The sequence below is a fragment of the Amyelois transitella genome, chromosome 21, assembly GCF_032362555.1.
Source record: "Amyelois transitella isolate CPQ chromosome 21, ilAmyTran1.1, whole genome shotgun sequence".
NCBI classification, from domain to species: Eukaryota; Metazoa; Arthropoda; class Insecta; order Lepidoptera; family Pyralidae; genus Amyelois; species Amyelois transitella.
The window spans coordinates 7,329,136-7,348,073 of NC_083524.1; the positions used below are offsets into that span (position 1 = coordinate 7,329,136).

At 35.6% G+C, this 18,938-nt stretch overlaps 4 protein-coding genes across 5 annotated transcripts in view; 3 read left to right on the plus strand and 1 right to left on the minus strand.

The window, feature by feature from the left end:
- The window catches only part of LOC106137222 (uncharacterized), a 97,074-nt gene that overhangs the window by 38,814 nt on the left and 39,322 nt on the right, over nucleotides 1–18,938 (minus strand). The window lies entirely within an intron of this gene.
- Nucleotides 2,214–6,262, plus strand: LOC132903030 (uncharacterized). 2 transcript variants are annotated; one of them, XM_060950177.1, is made up of 4 exons: nucleotides 2,214–2,765; nucleotides 2,934–3,014; nucleotides 3,357–3,539; nucleotides 3,834–6,262. In XM_060950177.1, the coding sequence occupies exons 1-4, from the start codon at nucleotides 2,729–2,731 to the stop codon at nucleotides 5,915–5,917; spliced, it is 2,385 nt and encodes a 794-aa protein (XP_060806160.1). In that variant the 5' UTR covers nucleotides 2,214–2,728; the 3' UTR covers nucleotides 5,918–6,262. The 2 variants fall into 2 exon arrangements, with proteins under 2 accessions (XP_060806160.1, XP_060806161.1); XM_060950178.1 differs by having other exon boundaries at nucleotides 3,633–3,974.
- On the plus strand, nucleotides 7,975–14,587 carry LOC132903035 (uncharacterized). Its single transcript, XM_060950184.1, has 2 exons — nucleotides 7,975–8,152; nucleotides 13,847–14,587. The coding sequence occupies exons 1-2, from the start codon at nucleotides 7,975–7,977 to the stop codon at nucleotides 14,464–14,466; spliced, it is 798 nt and encodes a 265-aa protein (XP_060806167.1). The 3' UTR covers nucleotides 14,467–14,587.
- On the plus strand, nucleotides 12,246–13,305 carry LOC132903036 (uncharacterized). The gene is made up of 2 exons (XM_060950185.1): nucleotides 12,246–12,412; nucleotides 12,499–13,305. Exons 1-2 carry the CDS (start codon nucleotides 12,281–12,283, stop codon nucleotides 13,102–13,104), a joined length of 738 nt encoding a protein of 245 aa, XP_060806168.1. The 5' UTR covers nucleotides 12,246–12,280; the 3' UTR covers nucleotides 13,105–13,305.

The following is an 18,938-nucleotide window of genomic DNA, read 5'->3' on the forward strand; positions in this document are numbered from 1 at the left end:
TTTTATTATTAAATGTAAACATCCAACCACCCACTTAGGAGGGTGACGTGTATTACTAGTATATAAGTTCCCTTATAATCAAATAAAAGTTAGTTACAACACAGCTCGTACTTGTTTTACTTGTGTCCCGATCACCCATCAACACAAATGTCATATGTCGTTATTGGACAGGTTTAACTGTTGCCAATTTTTGAATCTTTTTAATTCTTTGCCTACGTAAAGTTTTGAAAGACCAAATATGCTCTGGCTATTAATTTAGCTAAATTAAGAACGGGTGAGACTAACAGAAGGCTTTTTTTTAGAGTGTCTTGCTCTACATTGATCGCAATATTGAAAAAAGTAAGACAGTCTTTAACTACACATTTTTTTCCAAGTCATATTGGCACAAACCACTTGACCCATAATGAAATTGCGGATAGGAATTAAGGAATACCCAATGCTCTCTTTGGAAATGAAAATAGACCCGCGATAGCCATATTTGATGGTACGTACATTTATGTGCAGAAAAGCTCAAATTATCTTTACCAAAAAAAGACAAAGTTTGCATAAATATGACAATTTAGTTAAACCTTTTATGATTGTCTCATGTGATGGGCATATTATTGATGTTTTGGACCATTTGCTGCCACTCCAAGTGATGCAGAGATTATGAAACATTTATTTGAATACGAAGATAGTCCATATCGTCAACTTTTTCATGCACGTTACGTTTTAATCTTGGATAGAGGGTTCAGGGACTCCATTTCACTCTGAGAAAGTTTAGGTTATAATATTGAAAAACCTGAATCACTAGGACATGGTCAAAGACAAATCAAAGCTGCAGGCAAATAAAAGTAGAAAAGTTACAATGCGCAGATGGCCCGTAGAAGTGGTAAACGGGCGTTTCAAGCGCGAATTCAAATTATTTCGTCAACGATTTTTTAACCTAGCGTCAGCCCACCTGATAGAAGACTTTAAAATAGCCGCTGCAATGATTTATAAATACCATGTCCTTATAGAAGATGGCCCCAATGCAAATGAAATAATTGAAAGGGTGGAACGATTCATGGACCAGCCTATACTCTATTCGTCGAAACAAGTTAGTAGAGCACCGTCTCTCTCCCACAATTCCTCGTCAGTAATTGGTCAGTGAGAAGCGCTAAGGCAGTGTACACAATACGAGTACTTTTTAGTCTGCTTGTGCAATCCGTACTGTGCTGTGCTCACCGATCTATATTTTCTCTCTATCTTGTGACTTTGCGTGTTCTTTGGACTTGTTGATACCTACATTTTTTGTGACTGGCTTGTGTATTGGATATTGTGATTGATTACTTATTTGACTACTTGGCGGTGTACAAAACGGACTTTCGAAACAATGGCGAATAATGTAGATCAACCTGCTGAAAAAAGAAAGAAACGGCCTTTTTCATCTACTGAGAAAACTATGATACTCAATATGTATCAAGCTATGAGAAGTGCAGATTCTTCAGCTTCAGATGGCGACATTTTGAAGGCTGTTGCATCTTCACTAGGTATGCATTGGGTTACTAAAATCCCCAAAGAAATTAAAACAACGTGTGTCAATTGTGGATAAAATTGATGATTTTACAAAAACGGCTTTAAGGTCTATAGTCCACGATTTCTTTGCACGAAATGAGATACCTACACTAGACAAGATTTTGAAGGCAATCAATGATGATGGCAGTTTAGGCATTATCAAAAGGACAACATTGTATAAAATATTAAAAGAAATTGGCTTTAAATTTAGTAAAAGAAACAGAAACAGCCTGCTGCTCGATCGTGATGACATTTTCTTTTGGCGACGTAATTACCTACGGGCTATCAAAAATGCCAGAGAAAATAACCAAAAAATTTACTACTTGGATGAAACGTGGGTGAATGAAGGGCATTGTACCTCAAAAGCATGGCTTGATACGACAGTGAAGAATAGTCGAGATGCTTTTATCAACGGTCTGACAACTGGCTTAAAAGCCCCTACAGGTGTGTATTACTTATTATTTAATATATTAATTTTTACAAAATGTTTCATCTCGTGACCTGTTGTTATTTATTGTTATTTTATCAAACAAAATGCAATGGGTATATCATATGTAGTTTTTTCTCCGAATTTATTTGTAACTTGTGTCCAGATGTGCTAAAGTCTTTTTTATTGTTCTTTTGTTAAACAAATTGTAATAGGTATATAGTTTTTTTCTTCTGAATACATTTGTGACTGTTCGCGAGAAAAGGTACCTTATGGACGTTTATAGTTTCGAAGGTATTGAATGTTTTGTAAATTTTGCAAGAAATAAAGATATTTTTTTTATTGCTTTTTAGCAAAGCATAAGATCTCAAATTTATTTCCCTATTATTATTTTTTATTTTATGTAAATAATAAGTCCATAATGTGGTCTCAAAGTTTAGTAGAAAAGGTACCTTACGGCCGCGTGTTAAGAAACGCTAGATGCAAACAAGTCCTGACGTGCTCCGCTTCTGTCCTTGATGCCGCTGCATCGTTGCAATACTTTGTCTTTGCCGCCAGGCATCTGTACTACTCTTACCTACGCTAAGCATCGTTTTCTATCTCGCTCATCGCTAAGGATACGGCGGCAGTCGACAACGGCACTAGTCATTGCGTGTTCGTTTATTCTTTCGTTCGGTTGAGTAAAAGCGTTCCTCTGCAAATTTTAGTGTATTTATTAATAATTTGAGATTAAAGTGCAATAGAAAGTTCGCATCGTGATAAATAATGGAAGGAGATAAAACTAATTATCCTTATAAGAAGGGTAAGTACCTACCTACTACTTTTAACGTCTTATACAATTCCCAGTAGCATTTATTATTTGTTATTATTAGTACCTACACACATGCGATACTTAAATGAAGGTAAAGAGATGAACAGTTTTGTGTTAAACATTGTTTAGTAAATTTTTATCTTTCATTCCGTTTTATAGGGCGTTACATACCCGAAACGGAATCACAAGATATTTTCATGGAAGAGGAGCTATTGGGAACTGAGTCACAATCAGTTTTGAGTAAGTCAATGTATTATACTATATATTTGTATTGCTCTGCATACTTCTAAATCCGTATAATTATTATGATTAGGAGCATAGTAGGTATATCGGTGCAAACGGCGCGAGAAATTATTTATCTGTAATTTTGTATGGATGACATTAAAATCATTGATAATTTCGCTATCACATAATTGCGCATTATTTCCACGTAGCTTTTTTTTACATACATCCTACATCGTACGTCGTAAGACCAGGAACACATTTTTTAAGAATTGTAAAAATAAGTTTTGCTCTTGTTGAGATGTGATGCGTCATATCTATATTATTATAAGTATTATTATTATGATACTTTTATTCTAGGTATGTTACAAAACGTCAATGATGATGGTGAAACGCAAAATGATCTCTCCCAAGTAAACCCATATTACCTTTGCGATGATGAGACTCAAATTGATACACAGAAAGATCAAGTGGATACAGTGGACAAGACTCTGGATGAAGAAACTCAAATCTACCATCGGTCCCCATCTCTGGCAGAAACAGGTATATTTTGCGGTTTATAATGTTTTATAAAGTAAATAAAGTTTTATTCAGGTAAAAGTTATACCAATAATAAGTAATAAAATCTTCTTGCAGACGACAAATGTACACAATGTAATTTAAATGAAGTTGATGATTCCCAAAAATTTGAATTTAATAACGGAGCCAAATATTTTGGATTAATGATATCAGTTGAATTAAGTAAACTGCCAAAAAAAGAGCAATTATCGTGTATGCAAGAAATGTTAAATGCCTTAAAAAAATATTATGATCAGTCACAATTGTAACTTCTTCCAGGAGTGCATACAAATGACGATTATGCAGCTGAATTCGAGTTATTTCTCCGAGAATATAATTACAATGTAAAAGACATTGATCCTGATTCAAATAATTTGGACTTATTTGAACATACAATTACGGAAAGAAATATATTGGAGGACGATTTTATCGAAGAAAACAATGTAGATGTGACAATAAATGAAGATATTTTTTTTAAGGAAGGTTGCGGTTGTGAACGACAATGTACAAAACTCTTTCCTCGTGACGAAATACTTGCTTCTAGACTAGATTCCCAAAACTTAAATGGTTACTGTGACCAACATGTAAATCATCAAAATATTTTGTTAATGGGGGCCTTAAACTGCTTGGCAAATACAACTCCTGAAACAGCGAAGAAAGGCCACAAATCTAAGACAAGAGATAGAGCAAATGTAGACTATAAATTTCGCGGGATCTCGGTATGTAGATCTTTTTTTCTTTTTGTAAATGGAGTAGGCATGAAGAAATTTCGAAACATTTTGAGGCAAATTAAAAAGAACGGAATTGAAGTCACTGCACACAAGTCAAGCAAAACTAATAACAAAACTCTTACATTAGAACAGCGTGTGCATGCTGTTACGTTCATTAAGAACTTCTCGTTACAAAACTCACTCGTATTGCCTGGTCGAATGCCTTGTTATCGTGACGTTGATTTACACATTTTACCCAGCAGTATGAGCAAAACCTACATATATGAGAAATACTTAGAAGCATGTACGAAAAATGAAACAAATGCCGTTGGTCGTACCTCATGGTATCAAATCTGGAAAGATTTTTGCCCAAATATTGTAATACAGCATCCACGTACGGACTTGTGCCATGTCTGTCATAAAAATGTAACAACATTAAACAAGATGGCTTCAATGAATGAAGAATCTAAGGCTAAGATTCTTCAAGAATCACTTAATCATCTAACTAATGTTCAGACTGAAAGACAATATTACTCCAACTTAATAGCTGAAATAGCTCCAACTGTAGTCAACATGGCTCTTGGCCCTCATGAAGCTTGTGATTTTGATGGTTTGATGCATTATTCGTTTGATTTTGCTCAACAGGTTCATTTGCCACACGATGCACAACAAGTTGGCCCTTTATATTTTTTGACAGGTTATAAGATCGGTCTTTTCGGGATCGCTATAGAGCCAATGCACAAATTTGTACTTTATGTAATTCCTGAGTCATGTGCGACAGGCAAAGGAGCGAACGTTGTTATTTCTTTTCTCCACCATTTTTTCGAAAACTTTGCCCTAGGAGAGACTAAAGTCGTTTGCCACGCCGATAATTGCGCTGGGCAAAATAAAAACAATTATCTTATACAATACGGATTATGGCGGGTAATGACAGGAAGACACAAAAGTTTTCAGCTATCGTTTCTACCTGTAGGCCACACCAAATTCGCACCCGACCAATATTTTGGTTTGTTTAAGAAGAAATTCCGAAAATCACAAGTCAGTACGGTAAAAGACGTTTGCGAAGCAGCTGTAACAGCATGCCGAATGACAAATTCGATTATGTCAGTAATGGTCGGTAACGAGGTTGGTGATACTGTAAATGTTAAAACGTATGATTGGGTTAATTTTTTCAAAACCAAAAAACCGGCTACTGTACCAAATTTACTCTCGTACAGCCATTTTAAAACAGATTTATCTTTAGCTGGTCAAATTGCTTGCGAAAAGTCTGCCACTGGCGAATCTTGCGTCCATCATGTTATATTTAAAGATACATTTAGTATTGACCAGATGCCTGAAGTTATCCAACCACAAGGCCTCTCCTACGACAGACAAAAATATCTATATGAAAAAATTAGACAATTTGTACCACCTGAATCCCAAGACATACTTTGCCCCAAGCCTTGTCTGCGCACATCTCAAGATCCTTTGGAAAATCTTCCCCAAATGCTTCTTACTCAGTCACAGCCAAGTTGTAGTGGTGTACAATCTTTGCCAAATACAAAACGTAAAAAGCCTACATGCACCTATTGTGGTGAGGTTGGTCACAGAAACCAAGTTCGCGGTGGTGTCTATTTTTGTAAAAAAAGGCGTTCAGAACAAGAAAACCTTTAATATCGTGTAACTCGGCCATAAGGACCCTTTTCTTTACATAAAAAGTAATTATATTTTTTACAGAGATTGTAAAAAAGAACTGATTATGTTTGTAACGATTTATTACTAAAATGATAGAAATAAAACCACTTATTAGAAAAACCATTATCATTAATGTATAATCTTAATTTTATTGTATTGACGGGTTATAATTTGTTACATTATTTCCATAAAGTACCTTTTCTCAAATGTATGGATCAAAGACTGCTATTGTGATGTAAGTTTAAGCTGCGATTTAAGTGACTTAAAAAGCTAAATTATTGATATTGTCAGTGTTATTTCAAGTGAATGAAAGACTTTCGTTGATTTATGTATGAAAAATTATAATGCTTGTTAAATTACGACTGAAATTTGTTAAGTTTTGTGATTTTGCATGAAAGTTATTAAAGGTGATTTTCACCCCTAATTTTGTTTTTATTTTGTCAAGATTTTCTTTCGAAATCGTGTTCTAATAGGTCAGTTAAAAATCTGTAGCTCTCATCGCACGAAATTGGAAAAATTAAACAAAACATCATTTTTTAGAAATTGGTCAATAGACACATTGGTTGGTCCATAACAAGGTTCTGATTAGTAATACAAAAGTTGTCTCAACATTCTTTAAAAGACAGGAGTCCTAAGAATAATTTTTCGTTGCCTACTATGTAACTAACAACGGCAACATAGTATTCGAGGTGGCTGAACTTAAAATGTCTGTTTCTCGAAATTGCACAATTTTCAGTATAATTTTTAAAAAATTGTATCTCCGTAACAAAACATCGTAGGAGGTTGATCTTTTTTGATATCTACAGCTTATTAATCCCAGATTACTACCGTATGCATAACTCCACATCGACCACAAGGTACCTTTAGCCGCGGATTGTCACATTTAATTTTGTAACTTGTGCCCAGGTGTGCTAACTAAACAGGTGTGCTAATGACTGTTTTTCGATCTTTTGTTAAACAAATTGTAATAGGTATATTTCTATTGAGAAGAGATAGAGAGACTTCTTCTGAATACATTTGTAACTTGTGCCCAGGTGTGCTAACTACTCGTAAACAGGTGTGCTAATGACTGTTTTTGATCTTTTGTTAAACAAATTACTTGCTATTATCTATTCTTATTTCAAAAGCTGTTATCTATTCTTAAATTTGGTTACAGTAAATTTTATTTTTTTTACAGGAAAAGGCAAAAGAATTATAATTACCCACATTGAAAGGAGAGGATGGGTTTGTTGAAGGAGGATTGAACATGTTTGAGTCGAAGAAACAAGGTGACTATCATAAAGATATGAACGCCGAAGAATTTGAAAATTGGTTTAGAGAAGTTTTAAATAAATTAGACGATAAGTGTGTTATAGTTATGGACAATGCCTCGTATCACTCCAGAAAAATTGAACAAATACCAACAGAAAATGTAAAAAACAAGAAATAATCAATTGGTTAAAAGAAAAAATATTAGGTTTGAAGACGATATGTTAAAACGAGAATTATTAAATATTGTAAAAAACCATAGAAATAGATACGACGCCCGAGTGGTGGATGAAATGGCAAAAGCCCAAAACAAAACTGTTCTACGTCTTCCGCCGTATCACTGCGAATTAAATCCGATAGAGCTAATTTGGGCTCAAATCAAAGGAAATGTAGCTTCAAATATGAAAACGTTTAAAATGGCAGAATTGAAAATTGTGTTAAAAAACGCGATTGAAAAAATTGACTCTCTCAAATGGAAAAATTGTATTAAACATGTGAGAGATATAGTAGAGCCCAACATGAATAAAATGGACAAAAACGTAGAAATTATGGTAGAACAATTAGTAATAAATGTAGGAAATAGTAGTAGCAGTGATACGGCGGATAGTGAGTAAGTTTAAGGGCTTGTACACAAAACTGCGATGCGACGTCGCATCGCAAAAATCTGCGAGCTCCCTCTACGCATCGCAAGAACTTGCGAATTGATTCGCATCGCGCATTCCTGCGATGTTGCGTCACATTTTTTGACGCCATTTTATAGTTCGCTCAGGGACAGCGTGTGGTTTAAAATGACAGAATACGACGTTGATTTTTTAATATCACTGATTGAGGAGCGCCCTGTTCTTTGGGACACTAGTAATGAAGATTATAAAAACAAATTCATCAAACAAGATGCTTGGAAGGACGTGTGTAAAAGTTTATATCCAAATTTCGAGGAAAAAGAAAACAATGAAAAAACTAAACTTGGTAAGTACACAAATACATTTATTAAGTATAACTTTTTTACTTTTTACTACCTACAAATCATTCATATAAACATTCTATTCATATAAGCACAAAAAATATTCTTTAAATTGTTTACGTGTTTAGGCGTCGACAGCGAGTTACTTTAATGTTTTACGATGTGATCCTTTTGTACCTGTTGTATTGATTTATTACCAAGAACGCGAGCAACAACGCAAGTCGTATTGTATATTCTTAAATTTTTTGTAGTTGCCAGCTTAATGCTCCAACTTCACTAGTAAAGTAATCCGAAAATTCGTTTCTAATTATATTTGCACTTACCACCTGACTACCTACATTCAACCCTTGTTGAAGTGGTTGTAGTTCGGAATCATCTATGATCATTTCATTAGTGGTGTCTAATTTATCACGGTTAATTACAAAGTTATGTAGTATGCAACAAGCCTTAACAATATCTATTGCAAAATCATATGAAACGTTAATGGGCCGGTTAAATATTCGCCACTTATTGGCCAGTATCCCGAAAGTACACTCGACATATCTTCTTGCCCTACTCAAACGGTAGTTGAATACTCTTTGTTTAACAGACAAATGCTTGCCAGAATAAGGACGCATGACATTATTCGAAATAGAAAAAGCTTCGTCTCCGACAAAAACAAATGGAACCGGTTCTAGAAAGCCCGGTAACGGCCTTGATGTTGGTGTAGGCAAATCACCTCTCATCAGTAAGTCGTACAGTTTCGTGTTATGGAAAATAGTGGAATCACTTTCCTTTCCATATGCTCCTATGTCCACATAGATGAATCTGTATTTCGAGTCCACAATAGCCAACAAAACTATTGAATTGTAGCCCTTGTAATTAAAAAAAAGTGATCCACTTTTTGGGGGACTACGAATACGAATATGTTTCCCATCAACGGCTCCAATACAGTTAGGGGTTGTCCATTAATCACGTGAGGCTTCAAAGGGGGGGGAGGGGTTTGATAAAAATCACGAAAATATCACAATGGGGGTGGGGGGTAGTAGTAAAATATCTCGTGTATTTATTTTTTCGTCAAACGCGCGATTTTTAAACAAATATTAAGCGGCACGGCGCGGTCTTGACTCGCCGTTGCCAGGCAAAGAACGGAGGCCTCACGCGCATGCGCTTGTTTTGGCGCCGAATACATGCGTAAACCGTTACCGTTTTTCATTAAAACAATGTTTAAAGTAGGTGATCTGTATAAAGACCTTTTCGCCGAGTATAAGAAAGGAAAAAAACCTAGTATTGCTCAGAAAGAATTTAATGAGATGTGGGCTAATGCAAAACAAAAATATTCTACAAAACAAGAATTTGTGAAGTGGGCGAATGATCTTCTAGCAGATTACCGCCGAAAGCACCAAGCAAAGAAGTCTTCCAATATTCTCTATTATTGCTCTAATTCTAAAAAGGTAAGCTATTAAACTAGTATTTGTCTGTTTAAGGGCGTTGTCCTAATAAATACGACTTCATCTATAGTTTACTAGCTGTTGCCCCGCGGCTTCACCCGCGACTTTTTTCATAGTAACTTTCATTTTTGAAAAAAAAAGTAGCCTATGTTTGACCCCGGGTATCAAACTATTTCCATACCAAATTTCATAAAAATCGGTCCAGCGGTTTAGCCGTGAAGAACGGACAGACAGACAGACTTTCACATTCATAATATTAGTATGGATTTGTAATATAAATGTTATTGTTAAGTCTTCCAACATTTTTGATAGGTAATTTAAGGAAAAAATATAGATAAAATATGTATAGCGTACTTTAAGTATTACTTAAATCCAAAAGATTTTTTTTTATTTTTACATTATAAAAAAGTTATTCAAAAAATTTCTAGATTTTTAATAGTTTTAGCTAGTCATTGGCGCACAGGAATGTCATTCCATAAAAAATGCTGAATAAACATCACGTGGCCCATATGCCTACATATCACCGATCGCTGAACTCTAAAGAAGTAGGTGTATTGAGCTGAGAACCATGTCTATGAGGCATGGGTTTATCTAACGTAAAAAAACAAAATAAACCGTAAGTCGCGGTGGTGGTTATAAGGTGAAGGTTATGTTACTATTGTTACACATTTTGCGCCTGTTTATATACTAATATCTTGTCGCTTTGTGAAAACTTACAACTATTTATGGATCATACCTACATATAATTATATACACATTATTCTAGTGAAAATGCGAGGATTGTGCATGGTTTGTGTGCCGTTTCGAACTCTTATTTTAATAAAAGAAAAAATAACATTACTGGACATGGTTAATTTGTTTGCACGATATTATCTTTACTTTCACGATATTAATTAAATTATTAATTTTCAGAATGCCAGCGAAAATAATTCTGTTTTGCCAATGACATCCAATGAGCCAAATCTACCTGTAAAACTTCCTACGCCTGCGATATGCGTCTTACCGATCGGTACCGAAATTACTGACGAAGGTAATGTCACTACTAAAAGCACCTCAACAGGTAATAAACATACCAAATTCGCAATATCAGTAATTATTTAAGCAGCCAATTATTTATTCCTACTAATCTTATAAATGCGAAAGTCTGTCTGTCTGGTACGCTTTCGACGTCAAAATTTTAATGCGCGAAATTTTTCCAAGCGTGATATAACCTGAAGTCTACGCGAACGAAGTCGCGGGCGAAAAGCTAGTATTATTATAATTCTAATTAAGAATTTCAATGTTTTCTTGTTGTTTAAATGTCGGTCATTCCAGGTGCTCGGAAACGTAAAGGTGAAGATTTGGATTGTAGCAACGAGAATTCACCCGATACACCAAGTACAAGCAGCTCTATACTGCAGCCTGTACGTGCTACTCCTGCACAGGATAAGTTGAAGAATCAGATTTCTCTTCTTCAAATGGAATTGGACTTAGCTGTTCGTCGTAGGGATTTTCTGGGCGAAAATGAGACACGTGATGTGACGAAACTGCGCCGAGAAATTGATAAATGCACAAAAGAACTACGGAAGAAGGAACAACATATGCGTCACTCCCAGTCACATAGATATCAATAAAATCAAAGATTAAACTTGCTTGCAATCAGAGTCCGATTGTAGCTGATCTTCTTAAGGCGCGTTCTGCCCCAGGTCGCCCACGCCTAGAAGAGCAACAACCGCAATTGCTAAAAACTATAGTCGATTTGGCTATGTTTGGTGCTTCTGCGGAGGAACGGCGTCGCTCAGAAATTGTTCGCAGTTGCCGAACACTTACTGACCTCCATGAAAAGCTAAAGGAGCACGGATTTCAAATTTCGAAGAGTGGCACGTATCTTCGATTGCTCCCTAGAAATTATACCACCTTGGAGGGTAAAAGGCATGTAGTCACTGTGCCTGTCAAATTGAGTCGCCCTGAGGCAGATCACCACAAGGCTCATGTCGATCAACATTTTTGTGTCGCCACAATAAGATCCTTGGAAACGCTGGCATCTATTCTCGGGCCAAAACAAGTGTTTTTTTTGTCTCAAGACGATAAAGCCCGGGTACCTATAGGTTTGACAGCGGCAAATAAACAAGCTCCTCTCCTGATGCATGTCGAATATCGTGTCTCATTGCCTGATCATGATTGGGTGATTGCTACAAGGCACAAATTGATCCCTAGTGTATATGCTGGGTGCATCATAAAAGGAAATGACATGGGCCGTGCTGAAGCAATTACTTATTCAGGGCCAACATACGTGGCGATTAGAAGTGGCAAACATTCCTCTTCGACAGCTTCCACTCATGCTGTGGACTTCAATAAGCTTGCTACACTCAACAATTTCAAGGAAATTATGCGGGATGAAGAAGGACGCCTGAAACCAGTTGTTCTGATTTCATCTGATGGAGGACCCGATGAAAACCCGAGATATCCAAAGGTTATTTCCCATGCCATACACCACTTTGTCAAGCATGATTTAGATGCAATATTCATTTTTACGAATGCACCCGGCAGAAGCGCATTCAACCGTGTTGAGAGAAGAATGGCGCCTTTAAGCCGGGAATTATCTGGACTCATACTTCCGCATGATTCTTATGGAACTCATTTGGATGAACAAGGAGAGATCATGATCTCGAAAAAATGAACTTTCAGAAGGCTGGAGAAGTTCTCGCAGAAGTATGGAATAATATGGTTATCGACGGCCATGACGTCGTAGCAGAGTACCTTAAGCCCGATGACACTGCTGAAAGCTTTGTTCCAGACTTGCCTTCTCTGCAGTGGTACAGCGAGCATGTGCGAGAGAGCCAGTATTTGCTTCAGGTACATTAGTAAAATCTCATTTATTATTATTTTATCATTTACTTTTCTTATCTAATATGATTAAGATATCTTAATATCATTACCAGGTGGTAAAGTGTGATGACCGCGCTTGCTGTGGAGATTTGCGGAGTTCTCTTCGATCTATTCTTCCTGAACGCTTCGTTATTCCTCCTTACCCAATTTTGCAGTCGTCTAGTGGTCTATATATTCCGAAGCCTCAAGAGCATGATGGCAAGACGTTTGCTACATTTCTTCTGCGTCGGTCTCTTGGAATCACCCCAACGCATGATGGCTTTAACAAATTGCCGTATGACCTGTATTGCCCTAGTCTGCAAAAGGATCGTCGGCAACTTTTGGAAAGGACGTGCCAGTGGTGTGGATTGTACTTCTGTACAAAGAAGAAAGTTAAGGAACATGTAAATTCATGTCACAAGCAACCTAATCCGAGCAGCAGTAATAGCGTAGAGATGCACAATGTTCGTCCTTCACGCATCCTCACGCGACGATCAATCGGCAGATCGAAAGAAATTCTGTGCGTTGTGCGCGAAAATGATGACACCGAGTGGCTTGATGAAACCGATGTTGATTTTCAACAAAGCACAGTACCAACAACTGACCTGCAAGATGCTTATCCAGTTGTTAGTGTTGAAGAATGTCTTGCTAATCCATGGTCCGAGGACAATATACATTAAACATACTCATAACATGTTTTTCCAATGATTACACTCTTCATTTCTATTATTGTTATGGCAATAAAAAAAAAACTTGCAACCTGGTGTAGACATTTTTATTATGGTCCTTAATTTCAGAATAAAATAAGATTATAGTTTGTACCTGTATTTAAATTAAGATAATATTCAGAAAATTTTAAGATTTTTGTAGGTACTAAAATACACGTGATGTTGAGAAGGGGGAGGGGGGGTGGTCTTAAACCTCACTACGTATCACCAATGGGGGAGGGGGGGTTAAAAAAAGGGTAAAAAAAGATCACATGATTAATGGACAACCCCTTAGGGAAGTTGGCTTTCTTGTCAAAGTCCGCAGCTATTTCTTCAAACAGCTGTTGTGTTATTTTTGGTATGTTTGCATTTAAACAAAATTTCCATATTGCATTACAAACTACTCGTATTATCTTAGCAACTGTACTTATTCCTCGATAATAATCTAAATGTATATTTCTGATTTCATTTCCGGTCGCTAGGAATCTGTAACATAAATAGAAAATAAAAGGATTAATTTACATAACAAACTGGAAAAATAAAGAACACCAACCTAAAACGACATAAACATACATAAATTATTTTAATTTAATTAATTGGTAAACAACGCTTCTCGCGTTAAGTTCGCCTATTGTTCTGTACAATTGGTATTTGATGAATAATAAAGATTAATAAATGAATGAATAAATTAAATATTGTCTATTTCTTTTTGCAGGTAATTCAGTAATACAAAGATGGAGGGGGATTAAGGATACCTTTAATAAATATGAAAAGAAACTCAAAGATGCAAGTAGGTCAGGGTCTGGATCCAAAAATATAAAAGAATACCATCTGTACAAACAATTACAATTTCTTAAGAAAAATTTGCAAAATGAGACCTCTACTAGTATAAATGAGTCAGAAAATGAGCAAGATAATCAAGAAGGTACATCTAAAACACGTTACCAAAGGCAGCCACCAAAAAGAAAGATGGTTAATAATAATTTTGAAGATGATATTGTAAAGATTTTAAAGGAACCTGAGAATAGACACATATCTTTTTTTAAAGGTATTCTACCATCACTTGAAAGATTAGATGACAATAAAACACTAATCTTTCAGAGCAGAGTTCTTCAAATTTTAACAGAGTTGCATTTACCTCATGGCTACTACTATCCGAATAGCAACTGCCAGAGTGGCTATCAAACTCAACATTTTGCGACATCTCAACAAACGCCACTGATACGTCCACAGTCATCTAACATACCAGATCAAATTAATTCACCCAGTAATGATTATTCTAACTCAAGCATATTAAGCACACTTTCAACTGAAGAAGACTTTGATTTTTCGTAAATTTTATGGATTGTAATATTTTAAAAACTCTTTTCTCAATAAAAACTAATGTAAACAATTATTGTTTTTCTTTACTTACCGGATAGTGAGGCCAATCATTTCCAGAGGCATAACAGGAATTCTCCCCTTGTACGATTGTTTCTGAAGATATGGTGATAATAAACTTAAAAGCTCTTCGAATGAAGATATGCTCATTCTAAAATACTCCAAAAATTTTTTTTCGTCGGTTTTCAAAGCTTTATATTTTAGAAGAAAATAGTTTCCATCGGGATTCATAATAGTAATAAATGGATGAACCCAAAATCTTCTTTGTTTCTTTTTCTTGTATCTCCTAAGCAATAATAAAAGTGCACATTTTTTTTTACGATCCATGTCACGACCTAGTTTTCAATTCAAAATACGTTTAGTACGGTTAACGGTCGTCGAAGGAATGGTCACCCTGGGAGACGCCTTGCCGCACGAAATCGCATCGCAGCAATTCGTGTCGTAATTTTCTGCGTTGCGAATTCGCATCGCGTCGCATCGCAGTTTTGTGTACAAGCCCTAAATAATATTATATTCGAAAAAATAAAAAAAGGTATTATTAATAAAGATATTCCAGACCGCCTATGCAGCCTTATCTTTGACGAAATGTCAATTACTCCAGAAATATTTTATTCGGCTAATAAAGACAAATTAGAAGGTTTTTCAATAAATCCCACTGAGATATTTACCGACCATGTATTGGTATTTATGATAAAGGGAGTAAAAAGTAATTTTAAGCAGCCTATTGCATATTATTTTACCAATAGTTTGAATAAGCTGGAACTAAAAAAAATATTAACAACAGTTATCAAACATTGTATCAAATCTGATCTAATAGTACTAAATACAGTATGTGATCAAAGCCCAGTAAATGTTGGGGCTATAAGTGAATTAGTTAATGAAGCTAAGGCCATTTATTTACGCAAAGGAGATGAGTTACGTCACGACGTTATTAGGGTAATGGGCCGTGATATAGTTCCACTTTATGATACTCCTCACCTTATCAAAGGGCTGAGAAATAATTTATTAACAAAAGATTTAGTATATGAGACCAATGGTGAGGTTAAAACAATAAAGTGGAATTATTATGAAATGATAAAAGAAGCCGATAAATCGTGTGGAGAGCTGCGACTTTTAGATAAAATTACAGAGGAACATGTAAATCCTGAAAAGATAAATAAAATGCGCGTTAAATCAGCTACCCAGCTCTTTAGTCACAGTGTTGCTGTTGTAGCTGAGCATTTAACGGCTAGGGGTAGGGACACGAAAAAAGTATCGATACTTTGTGGTATCGAGTATCTTACCTTTCGATACAGATACTTTTGTACTCGATACTTTGCATTCGATACTTTTACTCAATGAGTACTTTTCAACAAGTATCGTATCGAATAAATATCAGAAATTACCCACTTAAAACTTGCGACTTTACGGTTACGGCCATGCATGTTTATGGCAACGCCATCTAGTCCAATCGTTCTGAACCCTCTAACCTAAAACATTAAAATTCGTTCCTTCCGTGAGTGACCGCTCACCTTCGATTTTTTGCCGAAACGATTTTCACAGAGCAAACATGATTTATTTGTCTGCACAGGTTTCACCACTTTCCTTAGATCCTTTGAAGCAATGGGAAGATATGGCAGTTGTTTTTCCAAAATTATACAAGTTGGCACGAGAATATTTGTCAATTCCAGCGACGTCAGTGCCCTCAGAACGATTGTTTTCTAAAGCAGGAAGTACTATAACAAAAATCCGAAACCGCCTATCGCCAAAACGGCTCGATAAACTGTTATTTTTAAGTGATTGTACGGAGGAGGAATGGGAACTTTGATGTGTGCCTAAATGAACAGTTCTTTTTTCATAAAGTTTAAAATTGATAAAGTTACAGTCGTCTTATTATTGTAATCTCTTTATCACTATCACTTAAATAGTATAAAGTATAGTCCCCCGCGCCGCGTCTCTCTGTCTGTATGTAAGCACTGAACTCAAAAAGTACTGAACGGATTGTCATGCGATTTTCACCAACAGAAAGAACACTTATTGAGAAAGGTTTTTGTATGCGCAAACGAATGACGCAAAACGAAGTTTGCGCGGGGAGCTAGTTATTGCAAATAAAATAGTGTGCCAAAACCTTTTATTTTTATTTACTGGCTGATATTGATGTTCTGACGCGTTTCTGATCATTTTCATAAGGCTCCAAGAAAAGTACTCGATACTTTGAAGTATCGATACTTTTGTTTCGATACATTTATGAGTACGATACTTTACATTCGATATTACTCATGAGTACAGTATCGATACTTTCTATTCGATACCGTGTCCCTAGCTAGGGGTATTCTACCCACAGAATGTCGACAAGTTATCGATTTTACTTTACTGATCGATAACTTGTTTGACACTTTAAATGTCAGCAGTCTCTCCATACCAAATGGAAAAATCTTTAAAGGCCCTATTAGACGTAATTCACCTCATCATGAATTGTGGAAAAAAGCAAAAATTGTATTAAGAACTATGAAATATATAAAAAAGTAAAAGTTGCTGACAAAATTCGATTAGTCGAGACAGTGGTACCGTCTATTACTAATCTGATAAAAACAATAGACGGCATGAAATATTTGTGGGAATTGTTGTCTAACAAATACGGCTTTGATGTTATGTTAACAAGAAATTTGAATCAGGACCCTTTAGAAAATTTCTTCGGAAATATCAGAAGTTACGGGGTAAGGAACATTGCGCCAAATACTGTGTCATTTGAAGGTGCCTTCAAGGCCTTATTGATTAATAATTTTAGTTCTCCTCATTCTCGACGAGCAAACTGTGAAGAGGACTATAATGAGATCCTTCAATCGCTAGACTTTTTTTTAAAAAGAAAAAGCTACAAATTCTGATATTTCCGAAGAAACAGAGATAATCAATTTACCAAATGAAATTTGCGTTGACCAGACGTATAAAAGTGATGCTGGTCAAAGTAATTATGTTTGTGGTTGGGTCCTGACAAAATGTCTAAAAAATGTAGTAAAGGGCTGCCAGAATTGTAAAAATACGTTAATAGACAACAGTTCCACAAATAAAAATAATGCATTCATAAGTGCTAAAGAATATAGTGGAAAGAAGTGGCTATGTTATCCTAGCAAAAAATTAGAAAATTATTTTAAGGATGTTCAAAACATGGCCACTTCTTTTCTTAAAAAAGAAGTGCCCAAAAATGGCCTAAAAAAACAATTATTTCTTTTGCAGATTTATTAATAGACGATGACCCATTTGAATGCGCTGCGCACCAAAATAAATTAAAAACATTTTTCATACTAAACACAATGCTTAATGTGGTTATTTATAGTTGGTGTCGCAGCGTAAATCGAATTTTGTCCGGAAAATTAAGTTATGAGGGTGAAGATAAAACTAAAACAGCAGCGCAAAAATATTATAATAAACATAAAAATTATAAAAACAGAAAATAAATCATCGATGTATTAAATATCCGTTTGTTTCATTTCGTTTTATTTTGTACCTAAAACATTTTTCTATTGTATGTATGTATACGAACGATACACATAAGCGCGACGCTTTCTTTTGACGTTTTCCATATTAAATTATATATCAACGAGTTATGTTGTCATAGGTAGATATTTCACTTGTAACATCCAAAACAAGAGATATATACCTATAACAACATAAGTTGTTGATATAATTTAATATGGAAAACGTCAAAAGAAAGCAGCGTGCTTGTGTGCATCGTTCGTATACATACATACACGCACACATAGAAAGCATCGTGCTTGTGGCCTTGTGTGCATCGTTCGTATACATACACACACGCACACATAGATAGAATTACTTCTGGGGCCAAGTTACAGATGGCGTTGAATCACGCATCAAAATAGTACGCACAAATATCTCGCAAGATGTCTCTCTTTCCCCGTATATATTAATTTACTCTTTGAGTCTGCTTGTGCAATCCGTACTGTGCTGACGTGCTCACCGATCTATATTTTCTCTCTATCTTGTGACTTTGCGTGTTCTTTGGACTTGTTGATACCTACATTTATTGTGACTGGCTTGTGTATTGGATATTGTGATTGATTACTTATTTGACTACTTGGCGGTGTACAAAACGGACTTTCGAAACAATGGCGAATAATGTAGATCAACCTGCTGAAAAAAGAAAGAAACGGCCTTTTTCATCTACTGAGAAAACTATGATACTCAATATGTATCAAGCTATGAGAAGTGCAGATTCTTCAGCTTCAGATGGCGACATTTTGAAGGCTGTTGCATCTTCACTAGGTGTGCATTGGGTTTCTATTCATAGAATAGTGATGGAGAAGAAAAACAATGGCGTACTAAAATCCCAAAAGAAATTAAAACAACGTGTGTCAATTGTGGATAAAATTGATGATTTTACAAAAACGGCTATAAGGTCTATAGTCCACGATTTCTTTGCACGAAATGAG